This window comes from Rousettus aegyptiacus, unplaced genomic scaffold, assembly GCF_014176215.1.
Source record: "Rousettus aegyptiacus isolate mRouAeg1 unplaced genomic scaffold, mRouAeg1.p scaffold_m13_p_7, whole genome shotgun sequence".
Taxonomy (NCBI): Eukaryota; Metazoa; Chordata; class Mammalia; order Chiroptera; family Pteropodidae; genus Rousettus; species Rousettus aegyptiacus.
The window spans coordinates 74,476,878-74,493,659 of record NW_023416310.1 but is presented as its reverse complement, the minus strand read 5'-3'; the positions used below and the strand labels follow the sequence as shown (position 1 = coordinate 74,493,659).

The window sequence follows — 16,782 nt, the reverse complement described above, 5'->3', positions numbered from 1 at the left end:
CTAAGGCTGAAACGAGGCGAGCTGCCGGCCGGGCAGTGCGCGTCCCCTGCTTCACCCCTCCGTGTCCTCTCCGCAGCCCTCGCCTCGCACGACTACATCTTGAAGATCGTGCCCACGGTTTACGAGGACAAGAGCGGCAAGCAGCAGTATTCCTACCAGTACACGGTGGCCAACAAGGTACGCGGGCGGCGGCCCGGCCCCGCCGCGTGCAATCGCGCCCTCTGCTGGCCGAGAGCAGCGGCGACAGGCGTCTGGGCCAGATTTCCACTGGGGCCCTTCGCGGGGACTTTCCGGGGGGGCTGCCCTGGCCAGGCTCTGTCCCTGGGTGAAGATGGGAGGCCAGTCTCAGAGTCAAGGGGCGGAAGTCTAACCGGAAGACAGGGTGTGATCTGTGTGAGAAGGAGCAGGCAGGTGGCCTCCCGCAGAGGCCCCAGGGCTGGCACATGTCTCTACAGCCCTGCCTCTGGCCTGGCTCCTTCAGACTCAGGAGGCGGGCTGTCCAGCACACGACAGACGCCCTGGCTCCTGGGGCGGAAGCGCTTTATCTGAAATCACAAGGCTTTCGAATCACACGGGATGGCCATTGGTTAACGGGGATGTCCCAGCACCCCAACACTCAAAGTCAGAGCATGGTCAGAGCCAGCGGAACGGGGGTGACCAAAGTCAGTGGCTTCAAGCCGAGACAGCCTCAGGCTTGCCCGGGGCCGGCCCTGCCGGCGGACGTGAATGGAGGCACGTCGGTTGACACACCCCGTTACTGCCAGGACCCTCCTCTTCCATCTGTTCCAGAGCTGCCCAGACCCCTTCTAAGTGATGTATTGTTGAGCTCCGCTGATAGTAATAGTAAGAGGAGTAGCTGTCGTTTACGGGGCATCACAGTGGGCTGGACATCAGCCGAGCTGTCTGCCCGTCATCTTTTTCAGTCATCGTGACAGCTCTGACATCGGGACCCTTATCACTCCCATCTGACATGTTTAGCCACTGAGGTGCTGAGAGGTGGCCGTTAGAACTGGGTGTTAGAACCGGGTCCTCCTCGGGCTCCAGAGCTGGCCGCTGGCTCACATCACCAGTCCGTCCATCTGAACAAGGGACGAGAGTCTGCCGGGCTGGCGGCTCCTCCCTGTCCGGCGACTCGGGGTCCCCGGCTCTGACCCGCCCGTGCTGATGTTCTGATATAACTCTCTGAAAGGAAACCTGTTTCCTTTCATCTCTGTTTCTTGGAGGGACTGTCGCCCTCACGAGCCGACAGCATCTGACGAGTGGGAGAACGTGGGTGCAGTCCGGGCAGGAAGAGCAGGAGCCGCGGAGCAGATGGCCGGCTCAGTCACTAAGTCGCATGACCACTCTGCGCCTCAGTTTACTCATTGGTAAAATGGCGCCTACCTCGTAAGGTTGCTGTCAAATGAGGCGATGCTTTCAAAACCACTTGGCGCACAAAGAAAGCTTTAAGTACATGGTGCCTACCGCTGCTGTGTTTCATTTTTTTTTCCTCTGTCCCCCGGGCCTGGGCTGTGACCCAGACAGTCACCCTGCCCATCAGCTCTCCCTGGAGAAAGCTGAGCTTCCCCCGCGGCTTTGGCAAGGGCCCCGGAGCCAGAGCAGCTTGCTCAGCTCTCTCGGTGGCCTTGGCCCCAGCCCGCCCTGCGACTGTGTGGGGCTGCACCCACCGGGGCCGGTGGCAGTCCAGCAGACGAAGCAGGTCTCTGGCTTATCCCTGGGAGAAGCCTTGAGCTCAGGCCCAGCATCTGGGGTCGGGGGTACCCCTGTGGTTCAGCTCGGTCTCCATTCATAGACAAATGACGGAAGCCGAGGTTTTCAGCATCCTGAAGCACCCAGACTGGAGAGGACACTGTTCACTCAGCCCCTTGGCATCCTTTTATTCTCAGCCAGGTGCCTTCCCCTGTAGGCCTGTGGTGGGGCCGAGCCCTCTGCCCGTCCAGTTCTGTGTTCCTTCTTTGAAGAAGCTCACTCACCATGTGGCCTTTATACTTCTCTCTCTCTCTCTCTCTCTCTCTCTCTCTCTCTCTCTCTCTCACACACACACACACACACACACACACACACCTGCACACACTCCTTGGGATGTCACGTGTGGCATAGAATGTCCCCTCCTTGCGAAGCCTTCCAGATGCCCCGGGGAGACTGGGAGCCTGGTCATTCCTTCGCGGCCCCCCAGCCCTCCGCGTACCCCTGTCCCAGGCCGTGCGACGTGGCAGGATTGCGGGCGTCTTTACATCTGTCTCCTCCCCAGACCGCTCGCTCTGGGCGCGCGCGGCAGGTCTGACCCCACTGGGGGTCCCCAGCAGCCAGCATGGCGCCAGCACAGGGGAGAGCTGCTCAGCAAACCGTCGCTGAAGAAATGAATGGGTTTCGTGTGGCCCAGGAGTCGAAGGGGGAAATGGGCCTTTACGCCCACCGAGCCCAGATCTCATTCGTCCTTTTCCATCTCTGCTCTGATCCGTATTTTTGATTCCGGGGCCGCTTCCAGGGCGTACGGTCAATTCCCAAGGAGCCCAAAGGGTCAAAAATGTGTCCGGCAAAGGCGGCCATCCAGATGCTGCTGGTGGCGGGGGCCACTGGGGAGGGGGCGTGAGAGGCGGCCCCATGGGGTCCGGCCCCCTGGGGGAGGGGGAGGGAGGAGAGCCCGTTCTCACGTTCTCACGGGTTGTGGGGCCCTCTGCACTCCAGCCCCCCCTCCCCCCGCCTCCGTGAGACGGGGTTCGGGGTTCGGGTGCCTCATCTCATCCCCGTCCCCATGTCTCCCTCTTCCTCCGCCCCAGGAGTACGTCGCCTACAGCCACACCGGCCGCATCATCCCTGCCATCTGGTTCCGCTATGACCTCAGCCCCATCACGGTCAAGTACACAGAGAGACGGCAGCCTCTGTACCGGTTCATCACCACGGTGAGTGGGTGGGGCGCCTGCGGCGAGGGGTGGGGGGGGGTGCTGCGTCCCTGGGCGCCCCCCCCCCCACCCCGGCTCTCGAAAACACAGGGCTCCGCCCTCAGGGCTAGGTGCTCAGGCCGTACCCAGGAGGCTGTGATCCCTGGGATGTTCAGAAATGTCATCGGGATCATGTCAAAATCAGTGGTGTTTCATCAGGAAAATATTTTCCCGAGGGGAATGCCACTAAATCAACTTAATTCCTTAAGCAGATCTTCACATGGCTCGATTAGATGTTCGTGGTTTTCTCCAGTTGCTCATTTTTATGGAAATTATTTTTAGCAGGGCTCATCCTTTTCTGTGTTAATTTTATAGTGAGGGTTTTGTTTTTTTTTTTCCATGCCTGTTCTCCAACGCTAGCTGCTATCGTCTGGCTCGTTCCTTCTTTCCTTCCTTCCTTCCTTCCTTTTCTTTTCCTTCCCTCTCCTCTCCTCTTTCCTGCTTGTTCTCCTCCTTCTTTTTTCGCCATCGTCCCCACCAAGTTCAGTTTTCTGTGGGGCAGCTTTAAACCGATGTCGGTTTTGTGTTCTGTTTATTTTTTTTGATGCCGATTGTTTCTGTCGGTTTTAAAACGTCCTTGGGATCGAAACAGGAAGGTCACCGTGTCCTGCTTTAGCCAAAAGGCCTGGAGATGTTCGATCCAGAGTCAGCTGAGGGGAGGACAGGGGCGATTATCTCATCGCAGATTTGGAAACTGAGGCCTAAAGGTTCTTATCCTTCTACGCCTCTCATACGTGTAGTGATGGCTGGGGTCAGGAGTCCAGTCCTGGCGCCTTCCTGTCCCGCTCTGACTAGGTTCGTGTTAGTCAGGACTCTGTTACAAAAGAGACAGGCCCCACGTTGAGCTGGCCGGAGACGTGTGCAGGCCTCGGGCGTGGCTCGACCCAGGCATGAATGTCGTCTAGAATGGGTCTTTCTCTCTCCTGCTTTCCTCTGCCCTGGTCTCATTTTCAAATAGAATTGACCGATAGAAAATGCCCAGTTCTCAGTAATTCCGCCCCCCCCCCCCCCGACCCCTGAGTCCTAGACAGGCTGACACTATCACTGGCCCGGGGAGGGAAGGGACCAGTTGACCAGCCCCACTCAGATTGTAAGGACAAAGACGGCAAGAAAAAAATCAGGTTCCCGTTCCTGGAGGAGGGAAGAGCAGGTGCCGGGAGACAGAAAGTTCAGATGTCCACGACATGGCCTCCATCCCAGCCTACGAAACAGGAATAATAATCCATACTCTCCCTGCCTCCCGGGGCCTCATAGGACTCTAAGGAGATGCTGAAAAGATCACAGTTATCGAAAGCCACACGGCTCCGAAGGCTGTCAAAAGCAGCCTTTTCTGTTCTCTGACGCCATAAAAAATTTGAACTTCTGTTCAAGGAAGTTAACGTATTAATGTAAGTTAGCGCATTAGCTAACGAAGTTAGTGTATTAACATAAAGTTAACAGACTAGACATAGATAGCGAGGAGACACACAGGCCACACGTGCAAGAAAGGAGTACGTTTCCGAAGAATCCCTACAAATCCGCGAGAAAATGTCAAGCGATCAACAAGGAAAACGGATAAGGACTAGCTCCGTGCAGGGAAGACCACCCTGGGAGGGAAAGGGTGCCCCAGTTGGCCAGGAATCAGAGCAACAAGGTCTGAAACAACGAGCCGGTTCCATCCGGTCAGACTGGCAGAAATGAAAGCCCCGCGTGAGCGAAGACCAGGAGGGCGCGAAGCCGTGGGGACCGCGTCCGCCGTCGTGTGCGTGGCTGACGTGCGTCAGCCACTTTGGAGGAAAATGCACAAACCCTTTGACCCAGAAGGCAGAGAATTCACGAGCAGGTGGTCGAACCCGAGGTCCCACGGGGCGGTGGCCGAAGGGGTCTTGGCACTGACCCTTATCCCAGTTCTCCTACCCCATACCCGGAGTAAGACAGGAACTGGGGCGCAGTAGGTGCCTCTGCGCAGGTGAGGTCCGTGGCCTTGACCGTGGCAGAGGGACCCCTGTGCCCCGACCTCACTGGAGGTTTGAGAAGGATCTCCACGTCCCCGTTTCCGATCGCTCCCGTAGTGCCCGATGGCTGAGGCTCCGCGTGTCGAATCCCCTTGGCAAGGGGCTGAGAAACGAAGCGACTTCATTTATTCACTTATTTACTAGAATTTGCCGCATGCCAGGCCCTTGCCTGGCAGCAGGGAAGGCTGAATGAGAGATGCTCTCTGCCCTCAAGCGGCCCCCCGGCTGGTGGGGGAGCTGGGCAAGCACACAGAGAGCTGCGGTCCCATCCGGCGGGGGCACCAGTGGACCTGGGCGCCAGGCATGGTGGCGAAAAAGAAGCGAGCACAGTCCTGTCCGTTTGGACAGTTCCAGGAAGGAACCCCTGAGATGGGTCTGGAAGGGCGAGGAGACAGTTTCTAGACTGACGCGTGCAGGAGAGAGCGTCTAAGCAAAGGGAATACGGTACGAGCCCCATGTGGCCCGTCCCGTGAAGGCCACATGGCCTCTTGCGGTGGGAACGGGCTTCTGAGAGCTGGAGGTCCCAGGAAGTCACAGGGGAGGAGCCTGTCCCTTATCACCCAGAGGCCAAACGCCTCCAGGACTGGCTGCCTTTGGCCACAGGCCTCTCCTCCATCCCTGCCCCGCCCACCTCCACCTGGGCGTGAGCCGGGCTGCAGGAAACCTCCACCATTAGCCTGGTAGTTTTTCTCAAGGCCCCATGACCCTGTCTTGGTTGCCATGGCAACTGTGGGGTCAGCCTCTAGTGAGCGCCGGCTGTCCCTGGCAGATGGCGTCATTGTGGAGCTTCAGAGGCCCTTGTCACAAGACAGCAGATGCGGGGGTGACGCTCAGTCGCACGTGGACACACACAGCTCGGAGAACCCCCGGCAGCCCTCGCAGGGCGGGCCGGGGCCAGGACGGAAGTGCAGGCACCTGCTGTGACTTCTCCCTCTCTCTCGTTAAAATGGAACACTTGTGCACAAGGCCCCCAAACCCTAAATGGGGGCTCTGCAAATAGCTCCTCAGAGGGGCTGCTGAAGTGGGGGCGTCGTCAGGTGGCGGCTGCGGAGGCAGCTGTGGGTGGGCTGGAATGAGGGGTGGGTGCAGCTGGGGATGGGGTGCGGGGGGGGGGGCGCCTCCCGGATGCAGTTCTCAGTATGATGACGGCTGGCTTGTTCGGGGTTGGCCCCTCCAGGGTCTCGCGGTCTGGGGGGAACCGGTTCACCCCCGGTCTGAAAGGAGGGTTTCTCCCCCCAGAAGTCTCCGCCAGGCTACCTGGGCTCTTCTGGACCCCCCGGGCACCTTGCTCAGACCTCAGCCTTGTGCTATTCCAGAAAATTCCACCACTAAGGGAATTAACAGATGGTGTTTAACAACGTGCAAGTGATCCCCTCCAGAGTGCCCCTCCCACACAGGCACATTTGTCTGTCCCCTGCCACTTGCTGAAAGCCCTTTCTGGAGATGGACTTCAAGTGGGTTGTGGTGACAGATTGGATGGTTTCAGAGGTGTCTCATTGCTTCCTGTGTGTCTTTGATTCTATTTGGAGGGAACGGCCAGAATTAACAAAGTACCCAATGGGGCCGTGATGGCCGTGACAGTTTTTGCCCACCCAGAAGTACCGGCTGGTGCTGGCTCGCGCTCAGCAGGAATAGCCGAATGATGCTCTTTGCCCTCAAGGGGCCCTCGCCGGTGCCGTAACCCCCCAGACTTTAGATCGCGCTGCGTAGCTGCCAGGCGTGATTCACCTGCGTCCTCAGCATCCGGCACAGGGCCTGTCCTGGACGTAGGCGCTCAGAAACATGCAAGGACAGCAGCTTGCAGAAGTGCTCGTGTAGCTACGCTCATTACGCATTGACTGTGTGCCAGGTAATTTTACAGTTCTCTCCTTTACCCCTTCCAGGAACCGTCCAAGGTAGATGATTTCATTCCTAATTTGTATGTGAGTTCATTGAGACCCAGAGAAGCAGAGAAACTCCTCAAAGATCACATAGCCAGGGAAGGGCAAAGCTAGGGCTTGACCCCCATCTTCCAAAACAACAGCTCTTGAGGATGTTCCAACCACAGAGCCCCCAGAAGCCATAGGGCCCCCAGTAGGGCACCAGGATCATTCAATAGCAGTGGCTTCTGTCCTGGGAACCAGGAAGAAGTATAACAGTGGGAAACAAGGCAATGTCGTGAGCATGCGTGATAAAGTCACAGTCATGGTCATACAATCCATAAAAAAAAAAAGTGAACTGCCCAGACTTGTGGTTTGCAGGTTTTCCTGCCCATATCTGATTACCGTTTGCTCATCTGTTTGGGTACCTGCTAGACTTTGCCATAGGCAAAAGGCAGCAGGTGCTTGGGTGGAGGAAGAGCAGAGGGGGCGGTAAAAAGAAGTCAGAGGAGACAAACTTAAAAAAGCAGGTTTTTCCCTGCCAAGACGGCGTGAGCTGGGAAAAGGCCGGCTTTGCAGCTGGACTGACACAGCCGCCTCTGCAGAGTCCCCATTCTCCCCGACTCCCACTCCATCGGGGTGTCTCTCTTCCCTGGACCATGAGCCTCAGGAAGGCAGGGCCGAGCCTGCGTCACCTCCGGTCTCCGGGCCTGAGGCAGCCCAGGCGGACGATAATAAAACGGGCCTTAAACACCGAGCTAATGCATGGCGGGATGTGTACCTTGGTCCACCCGCAAGACAATGCCCGTTATCTGAGGAGCAGGACACACCCAAAGGAACAGCTCGGTTATTCGGATAGTCTGGAAATGTGCGAAGCACTCCAGTCCAGATCCTTCCAGATGTCTGAGCAGAGCGGGAGCTTCCAGAAAGCTGTGTACCAGAGACAGATGCTCCGGCCGGGTCCGAACACTCATTTCTCAGTTGGAACGGGAGCTTTTCTGAGGCAGATTCTGAGGTGTTTAAGGACTATGAGAATTGGACGTTGATACATGTAAAATTTAACAGAACCGAGAAAACAAAATATAAAGAAGCCATCCATGCACGGGACAGGGATTGAGGGGAGCCTTCGGGTCAGGCCGAAGCAGGTGGTCTCGCAAGAACCCCAGACCCGGATTCTTGTTGCCGTCACCTGCTTGGTGGCTGTGTGACCTTGGACAAGTCCATCCCTCTCTGAGCCTCTGTTTCCCCATCCATGGAGTGGGGTCGCCTCATGTCCCGTAGCACTTGCAAGGACCGAATGAGAAGGCAGAGAAAAGTGCCATCTCAGGTCTGACACATAGTAGGTGCTCAACCAAGTCAGGTGTTTTTCAGGGGGTGAGGAGGTGGCATTTCGCAGCGGCAGCCCATGTAAAATGGGTGGGGAGAGGACTCCACTCGCCCCCTCTCCACCCCCAACCCCTGCACTGGATGGAGGATGGGAGTGGCCGGCGGTGTGACACCCCGGCCCCCGCCCCCGCCCTTCCCGGGCCCAGTCACTGGCCTCCCTTCCGAGACGGCCCCCACCCTCCCCAGCCGCTGGCACCATGTTCTCATCGCCGGCTCCAGCCTGTCCGCCGCCAGCCTCGGATGGGCCTCCGATTCATTATTTATTTCCCACACTGTGCTTTTCCACAAGCTCTTCAAGCGCTGCTGACCAGACGAGGAAAGTGAATGAACGGTCCGGTCCGTTCCTCGGGCACTTACGGGACCTAGACAGAGGTCACCTCGGCCCGTACGGTGGGCCCCATTTTACAGATGAGGGAAACCGAGGCTCCCTCGGCCAGGGTCACAGAGCTGGGATCGGACCCCAGAAGCGTTGACTCCAGAGACCACAGTCTCCCCCCCACCCCACCCCTTGGTGGCACGTCTGTCACACTTCTTCATCGCACACTGCGGAGAAGTGAATGGGGTGGGGGGTGACAACGGACAGGGAAAGCGTGAGTGCCGGCCTGACAGCAGAGGGGTGCGGCTCTCCGGCCAGCGTGGCCGGAATACGTCCTTTCCATACTACAAGGAATTAAAAGCTATAATTAAAATGCAAGGGAAACACACACACACACACATACACCCTTCTTTTCGAGGTGGACAAGCTAGCTTTGTTGTAGCTCTGGGAAGCAGGCAGGAAGCTGGTAGAGCCGCAGGGAGGTGGACCCTGCGGAGAACAAAGGGGCATTATCAGGACCGCCGCCGAAAGCAGCGTGAGGCGCTTCCCTCAGACTCGCTGGGGCCTGGGCATCGAGGCGTCCTTGTTTTCGGTTCTGGAGCTGGGGCTGCTGACCACAGCAGGCGTGCGTGTGCTGGCTGTGGTGGCCCTTCCTGGCTCGGTGGCCCTGCTCCTTCCTTCCCCCCTGTCTCGGGGCCTGGTCAGGAGGTACGAAGCATGGCAGTGGTGAGGGGCCAAGGGGACAGGCATTCCAGGGCGGCGTGGACACTGTCCTTCAGTCCCACAGCTGACCTCGGGTGAGGATTAGCCTTCCGCTTTGGAAAGGTGGGGAAACTGAGGCGCAGGCAGCTAGGGGGATGCAAGGGCACACACTGGGAGGCGCCCCGGCCCCCCTGAGTCTCCTCCACGCCCCCACTGCCTTGGGCGTGAGATCTTGCTCCTTTCCCGAGCGAGTCATTCATTCATTCATTCGTTCCTTCGTTCGTTCGTTCGCTTGTTTGCTCTCACACTAACTTGCCCACCCCCCACTCGTCGTCCTCCCTCGGTCACTCACTCCTTTACCTAGTGACCGTGTCCTGAGTGCCTCCTGCGTGTCCCCTCTCCCGTGGGCTGTCGAGTGAACGAGAGTTTAGGCGGTGGGGTTCGGTAGGGCCGTGGGGAGCTTCCAGGCGCTCCCAGACCCGCCGAAGAGTGGGAACCACCTCTGGCCGAGGTGCTTGGTCCCCACAGACGCTTTTCATCGCAAACACTTCTTGGCACTTACCTGAGGAAACACCTTGTCTGTAGGAAGGGCCCTCGGAGCACTTGGCAGCTGCAGAGAATCTGTCTATGGGCCTGGGACACCTTTGCTACCCTGTCTTTCCGTGAATTGACTTCCCTGCTTAAAGAGCCAGGTAGAAAATGGAACTTGAGACCCAAAGGCCTGATCTGGGGAATACGTGATATTATACCCATTGTTCCTCTTAGGGCGGGTCTCAGAGAGGTTTAGAAAATCTGATCTTAGCAGCCAGGTTGGAGCCTTCTGATCAACTGAAAGATAAGATTGGGGACCGTATACCGAGCACCATCTAAGTGCTAGGAACTCCAGGGGCGTTTCCTGCAGTCTGACAACTGGTAAGGTAGGGACTTTCTTCCCTGTTTGTAAGAAAAGACTAAGGTCCAGAAAGGCCCTCCCACGGCCAGAGTGAGTGACAGCCGCCACTCAGCTTCCAAAGGCCTATTAGCTCTTTCTGCTCCACAGCCCGGAAGGTCCCGGCGGACTCCCCAGTCCTGACCTCACCCCACTCTGCTCAAGTTCACCTGCCCGGCGTCCACTGAGGACGGTCACACCTCCCGGCCTCCATGCCCCTTGGAGGCCCAGGTCCCCTTGCTCTCCTGAGTGCCACACAGTAGGCTGGGAGAACTACGTGTCGTGGGCCTGGGCACTCTGTTTTCGTTGGTCTTCATCTCGGACCTGTCTCCTCGGGTCAGGGAACTGCCGAGTCACTGTCCTTTGTCACCATCCTTGTCACCATCTCTTTCTTAGTCCGTTCTCGAGATGGGCTTCAGCCTCCTAACGTGTGGTTGGTCCTTTTTGCCCCCTGCCAGCCAAGGAATCACAAAGGAAGCCCGAAACTTGCCACCTGCACTGTAGGGCCCAAGTCCAAAGACAGACAGACCATCCGGTGCCACCTCGTGGCTGCTCTCACTTCCCTGTGCTTCAGACGTGGGGACCGTGACCTTCTTTGGACAAGGGACGGAGGGATGGCCATGATTGATCACCTCCTTGGGCGAGTCTAGATGTGGTAGCCTCCTGGTGCTGGGGTTTCTGTGACCACCCAGATGTCGGAATCCGGGGAGCCCCATGGCCTGAGAGCGCCCTGGGACCCCCCCCTCCTCAGGACCCTGCTTCACCTCACACTGGTCTCTGCCTGTGGATATGAGTGTGTCAGCATCTCAGGGAGGTCACTTAAGTGCCCCTTAAACGTGGCCTGTGGGGAAGAGCAAGGGCTCCGGAGGCAGACGGGCTTGGCTCTGCGACGCTGGCCATGCGACCTTGGAGAAGTTGTGTCCCTCCCTGGGCCCCACGGGTGCGCGAGTGAACAGGCTAGGGGCAAAACAATGGGGGGCGGGCCGCGGCAGCAGGAGATGCGCCGCGAGGTCTTCCGGCTTTCGAGGCCGTCCCCCTCGAATGTGCCAGAATTCCCCCTCCTCAGAGGACCCGTGACCAGCACCCAGGCCGCTGGGCTAGGCTTACACAGAGCTCGCCACAGAGCTTCCTCGGTTGCTTAGCAGCTTCCAGGGCCTCAGTTTCCCTGCAGCTGTGTGGGGTTTTTTGTGGACCTCAAGGCATGTGTCGCCCCTTCTGCCCCGGGCCGGCCCCGTGAAGGGAGGCTTCAGCCTGGGCACCAGGTGTGTATGAGTCATAGGGCTCCTCGAGTTACAAAGTGTGTAGATGAATATAGATATGTGTGTGTGTGGTTATTTTTTTATTTTTTTATTATTTGCACTTAAGTCACATTTTCCTATGCTCTGATCCAAGCTCTAAAAGCCTTTTGTGGTATAAAAGTCTCCCATCATCATCTGATCCACTCCACCAAAATAAACCAGCTCCCCTGCCGTCATCGTCCTCGAAAAGTGCCCCTCTGTCATGCCCCGAGGCTGGCAGGCGGAGGCCTTGCCCGCTGAAGACACTTCATCATAATCCCCCCAGCGCCCCCAGCCTCCCCGCCCCCCGGGGGCGCCGCTCCGGTTTCTTGGGCTGTTATTACGGGAATGCCAGCTGCTCCACTTACCACCCATCAGCACAGACCCGCTCTGTCTCCCGGGCCTCCGCTTAGCTCATCGCGTGGAAATATCATCTCAAAAATAAACGCCGGTTCGATCCGCTCGTCCTCCTCGCCTCCGCCGTGTCTCCTGGCCTCGTCCACTTGGCACCGGAGGGGCCATTAAGGCGCCGCCCTCTCCCAGAGTCCTCCAGTGGTCGGGTGTCCGTGGCCAGCTGGCCACCCGGCGGTGCCTTCGGGGCAGTCTCGGGCCCTGTGGGGCTGGCCAGTGTGGCTGCTGGTCATTCAAGTGCTGCTTAAATGTGGCCTGTGGAGGAGAGCGAGAGCCCTGGAGGCAGACAGGCTTGGCTCTGCGACCTCGGAGAAGCGACGTCCTTCTCGAGGCCGCATGGGTACCCGAGGGAAGTGGTACCTCCCCGCTAGGTATACGGGGTGCTGGGCGGTATACAGTATGTGCTCATGGGAAAAACACATTTCAAGTGTCCTTGCAAACCATCTCCGAACTTCTTCTGTCTCTCATCGTCCATATTTTGATTCTTTCATGGCACCAGAAAGCAACTCGTAGACCAGCCGGAGGATTTCGAGTTGGGTCCGTCCCAGTTCTGACCGTTTCAAAGCAAAGCAAGGAATTCGGTGGGGTGTGGGGCGTTTCGTGCCTGAGGAGCAGCAGCGTCGTGTTCAGAGTGCAGACCGCACAAAGTTTTGCTCCCCCATCCGACCAGCAAGCACTGTAGCTTTACGCAAGTGAGTCACGAGAGTCTCTGTGCCTCGGTGTCTTCGGCCATAAAACAGGTCTAAGAAAAACAGTCCTTGTCTCGTTGAGTCGGCTCACGGATTCAGTGATGGGAGGCACGGAGCATCTCAGACCTGCGCCCCGCACAGAGTGTCGTGGAAGCGCTGTCGTGTGCTGGTCATATCGTTATCACGTGGCAGGAAGTTAGGGTGCACGGATATGGGGGTGATGCTCATCATCACCCCGCTATTACAGCAGTTCTTAATCAGGAGCAATTTTTGACCTCCAGGCGACATTTGACCATGGTTGGAGACATTTTGTCATAACAGAGAGCAGAGGGTGCCGCTGGCATCTCACGGGTGGCCCCCCAGGATGCCAGGACAGCCCCCCGCAGCAACGAATTATCTGGTCCCAAAAGTGAACAGCGCCGTGAGCGACTTCGCTCTAACACGGGCTTTCCGGTGGCACCGCAGGCCCCCCTCTTCCCTGTACCGCTTGCCTTGGTGGTAATTCTGCTGGTGGAGCACAAGCTTCTGAGAACGAGAAGATTCGTTTCTTGTTCCGGTCCATCCAGGCCGCTCCCGCCTACCCAGCCCACCCCAGATAGCAGCCACGGGCAGCGCCGAGCCTGGACCTGACATGTCAGACCCAGGTTCAAGTCCTAGGATTGTCACTTGCTGGCCATATGACCCTGGGCCAGTGGCCCCACCTTTCTGTACCTCTATTTCTTCGTCTGCAAATGGGATTGTAAACAATCTGATCAAATGAGAGTAGAAGTTAAGACCACAGGCTCCGACGTCAAGACAAACCTCAAGAGTTCAAGTCACGGCTCTGCTACCTACTGTGTGACCTTAGTTACCGTGTCCTATGAAATGGGTCTAATAATCTCCTTCCTCATCTGGAAGGTTAGCAGGGGAATTAAAGCGGCTGATGATTAGGACTGTAATCTTGTTAAATTCGTCATCCGTCAAGTGGGGTTTTGAGTATGTTCCAGACTCACTGGTTACCACATGGTGGGCGTCACGGGGCAGAGTGTCTGCGCTTGCTGAGCTCACGCTCTCGTGACCTGGGAGGGGACCGGCCTGGGACTCGGTCCAGCGCTGACCTGTGACCTCCCCCGCTTTCAGATCTGTGCCATCATTGGCGGGACCTTCACCGTTGCTGGCATTCTGGACTCATGTATCTTCACAGCCTCAGAGGCCTGGAAGAAGATCCAGCTGGGCAAGATGCATTGACGACCTGTCCGGCCCGATGGCCGAGGACCCAGGGAGACCGCCAGCCCTGCCTCCAGCGCCCTGTCTCCTCCTGCCTTCTATCTGGCCCAGGATCTGGCTTCGTCCCAAAGCGGGGGTGGGGGGAGGTAGTGGGTGGCTCGTGGTTTCGCACCTACCTCTTTGCCCCATGTTTAATTTTAGACGAATCACACTGCCTGAAGTTGTGGTGCCCCCTGCCGGGGGACCCGAGACCAGAGTCAGGCAAGGGGTGCTCGGGGATGTTGGGGACCACTCCCTGGAGGGCTATAGTCCCTTCTCTCGTAGGGGAACAGCCCAGAATCCATGTGGACCAGCTCTCAGCCAGGCTTTGACAATCTCACAGCCCCCACCATTTGGACACACTAATCACTCCATCCCCCCCAGGCAGCCAACCCACAGGCCTGGGCTGTCAGTTCTGGACCAGGCTGCCCAAAGGTACCCCTTCCTCCCCCGGCGCCTTCCACGAATGGTACTTCCCAGGCAAGCCCCTGAGATGTGACGCTGTAGATGGAGCCCTTGCTTGCGCTCCACCCCTTCCTGCCCAGCGGAGAGCCACAGCCTCAAGTCCTTTACCCCCACCCCTTTCTTTTCTCCCAAGAAGCAGATGCCCACTGTTGGGCAGCCATGGTGGAGACTCGGGTCTCCCACCAGTCACTGGGCGGGTGGCGGGTTTTCCTTCCTCTCTTCACTTTGATCCCCTGAACCCCCCTGCCAATGTGCCTCAGCCCCGATGCTGTGTGACAGCCGCGTCTCTCGGAGGGGCTGGTTGTGCCTGGGAAGTCATCCTTTGAGAACCAGACCCAGTTTGTGCACTTACGTCCAGACAGGAAGCATCTTTCTCTGCAACCCTAAAATAATCACGTCTCGGCCTCTCCCAGCCAGCTGCCATCAGTCCCAAGGCCTTAGGTGGGGGAAGCAAAGCAAACCCACCCTGATCTTATCTGGACGTCGACCTTCTGGGCTCCCAAGGGGTGCACAGTTCTGGCCCACTCGCCGCTGAGCCCCCCACCCCCAGTGCCACACACCAGCATGTTCCAGGTCCCCGGGGCGGCTCCATTGCCTCTCCCCTTGCTCCTGAAGTGGGTCCTCACCCCGTTGCGCCCCCTCCCACTTTCCCTTTAGTCCCGAAAGGGAGGGGCAGTGGTCCAGGCACGACTTCTCGCACCCCCCGCCCTGGAATTTCAGGTATGCCCTGGTGTCCCAGGGACAGAACCACCTGCCTGTTTTCCATTTATATCGGGATTCTTTGAATACTTTTGTAATTAAGGGGAGCGCCCAGAGGAAGGAGTTTTAATTTATCTATATGGGTAGCTCGTGTCTCTGCCATTTGTAATCTTTAGCCCTGGATTCCGCATAGATGAGCTTCCCAGCTTGCATATGAGTCGACTGACGTGTGTGCGTAACTTCATTTGGTTATTTCTGGTATCTGCAGCCACTTAAATGGATTGTTTTCACATCTGTTCCCCAGTTACAGAGAAGAGTCCCTTCGGTGTATGAATATTCGCCCCTAAAGAGGGTAGACAGGGCGTGTGTGGTGTACACAAGAGTCGAAATTCCACTTTTAAGCATTCTTTTTAAAAAAACTTGAGTACAAAGGGGATGTCAGTTTCCTATGGAAGAGACACCTCCGACCCTTTATTCTTATAATCAAAATCTCAAGGGGAAAAAAGGGTTTTTGTTCTTTCCCCCACTCATTGGGTTCAAATAGATTAAACGGCTGATTTTCAGAAATGTCGCTGTGCGTTTCTTTCTACTTGATTGTGGCTAGGTGGCCTGGAGGCTCAATCCCAGATCCCAGACGGAAATTTAATTCTAGCAGAGAGGATTGGGAATTATGGGAAGCATCTCTGAAGGTGATCAGAAAATCATCTTCTGGACTCAGCGCTTCCTTTGCTGAATCCCTCCGGAATGTTCCAGAATCTGCCATTTTCTAGCTGTGTAGCCTCAGGCCACGTCTTTAACCTCTAGGTGCCTCAGTTCCCTCAGGTGAAAATGAGAATAGAAACAGAATGATCGTGTAGGGCTGTTGCAGAAATTAAATCTATGATACATGCAAGTAAATTATACCAAATCAGAACGAGCTCAGGTATGCAGGAAAGTGAACCATGGTGAATTTTCAAAAACGGCGGTCGTTTCACATCGTCATTCCCAAAAAGAATATAATCATCTCGAGAACAGAGCTAACTTCCCCACAGTTTTGAGCCAAGGTGTTTCACACATTCTTGATTTCCGAGGACCTGGCATTCCTTTTTCAACTTTACGGTCAGCGAAGAGAGATCACGATCGCTTATAACAAAGGGACTTACGTGGATATATGCCATCCTGCTGTCCAGCCCTTTAAGGTCCTTACTGGGACAGCACAAACGGGGGTGAACCCGCCTGCAAGACCCTCATCATCGACCTTCCCATTCCTCCAACGTCCTGTCTGCTACTTGAATTACTGTGACACTCAGAGCCAGTGCTCAACAGTAGTCTGCCTACTGGCTGTCAATTATGTGTGTCCCCTGACCTGTTTAGGCCCGCTGTGCTCTGCCCTGTAATGATGGGACAGCCTATGAATTATGATTGAGAAATGAAAGAGTCTAATAAAACTAAGTTGAATACTTTGGAGAGACCTGTTGAAGGTAAGTTGCCACCCTCTCCTCAAAATGCTGCTGAATTCAATACGCACAGGACCAGTGTAAAGATTTGAGGACAAGGGGCGTCCCCGGGGATTCAGCGTTCACATGAAAAGGGTCCAAGTTTTTACTCCACGTTATTAAAGAAACCAAAACCTGAGACTTGGGTTGGTTTAATGTCAGGAAAACGAAGGAGACTCCACCAGGGGTTTCCCAATGGAATGAAAACACCTTGCTTCAGGTCAAATGGTCGGCGGATGTGTTTTAAATTGACTTTTAAGGTGTGTATGTGTTGTTTTTGTGATTTCCCCCTCAAACCAGTTCTTTCGATTGTCTAAACAAGTGCAGATTACAATGTCTTCTTGTGAGAGGATTTCTCAATCAGGATTACAGAGCAGGTACATTTTAGTGGAGG

General features: G+C 56.5%; 1 protein-coding gene across 1 annotated transcript in view; it reads left to right on the top strand.

Annotated features, from left to right (window-relative positions):
* The window catches only part of ERGIC1 (endoplasmic reticulum-golgi intermediate compartment 1), an 84,957-nt gene extending 69,477 nt beyond the window's left edge, over positions 1 to 15,480 (top strand). The window contains exons 8-10 of the mRNA XM_016145103.2: positions 77 to 177; positions 2,781 to 2,903; positions 13,624 to 15,480. Coding sequence (XP_016000589.1) covers positions 77 to 177; positions 2,781 to 2,903; positions 13,624 to 13,731 — 332 coding nt within the window. The 3' untranslated portion in view covers positions 13,732 to 15,480. The remainder of the gene's footprint in view (positions 1 to 76; positions 178 to 2,780; positions 2,904 to 13,623) is intronic.
* Positions 15,481 to 16,782: the final 1,302 nt, after the last annotated feature.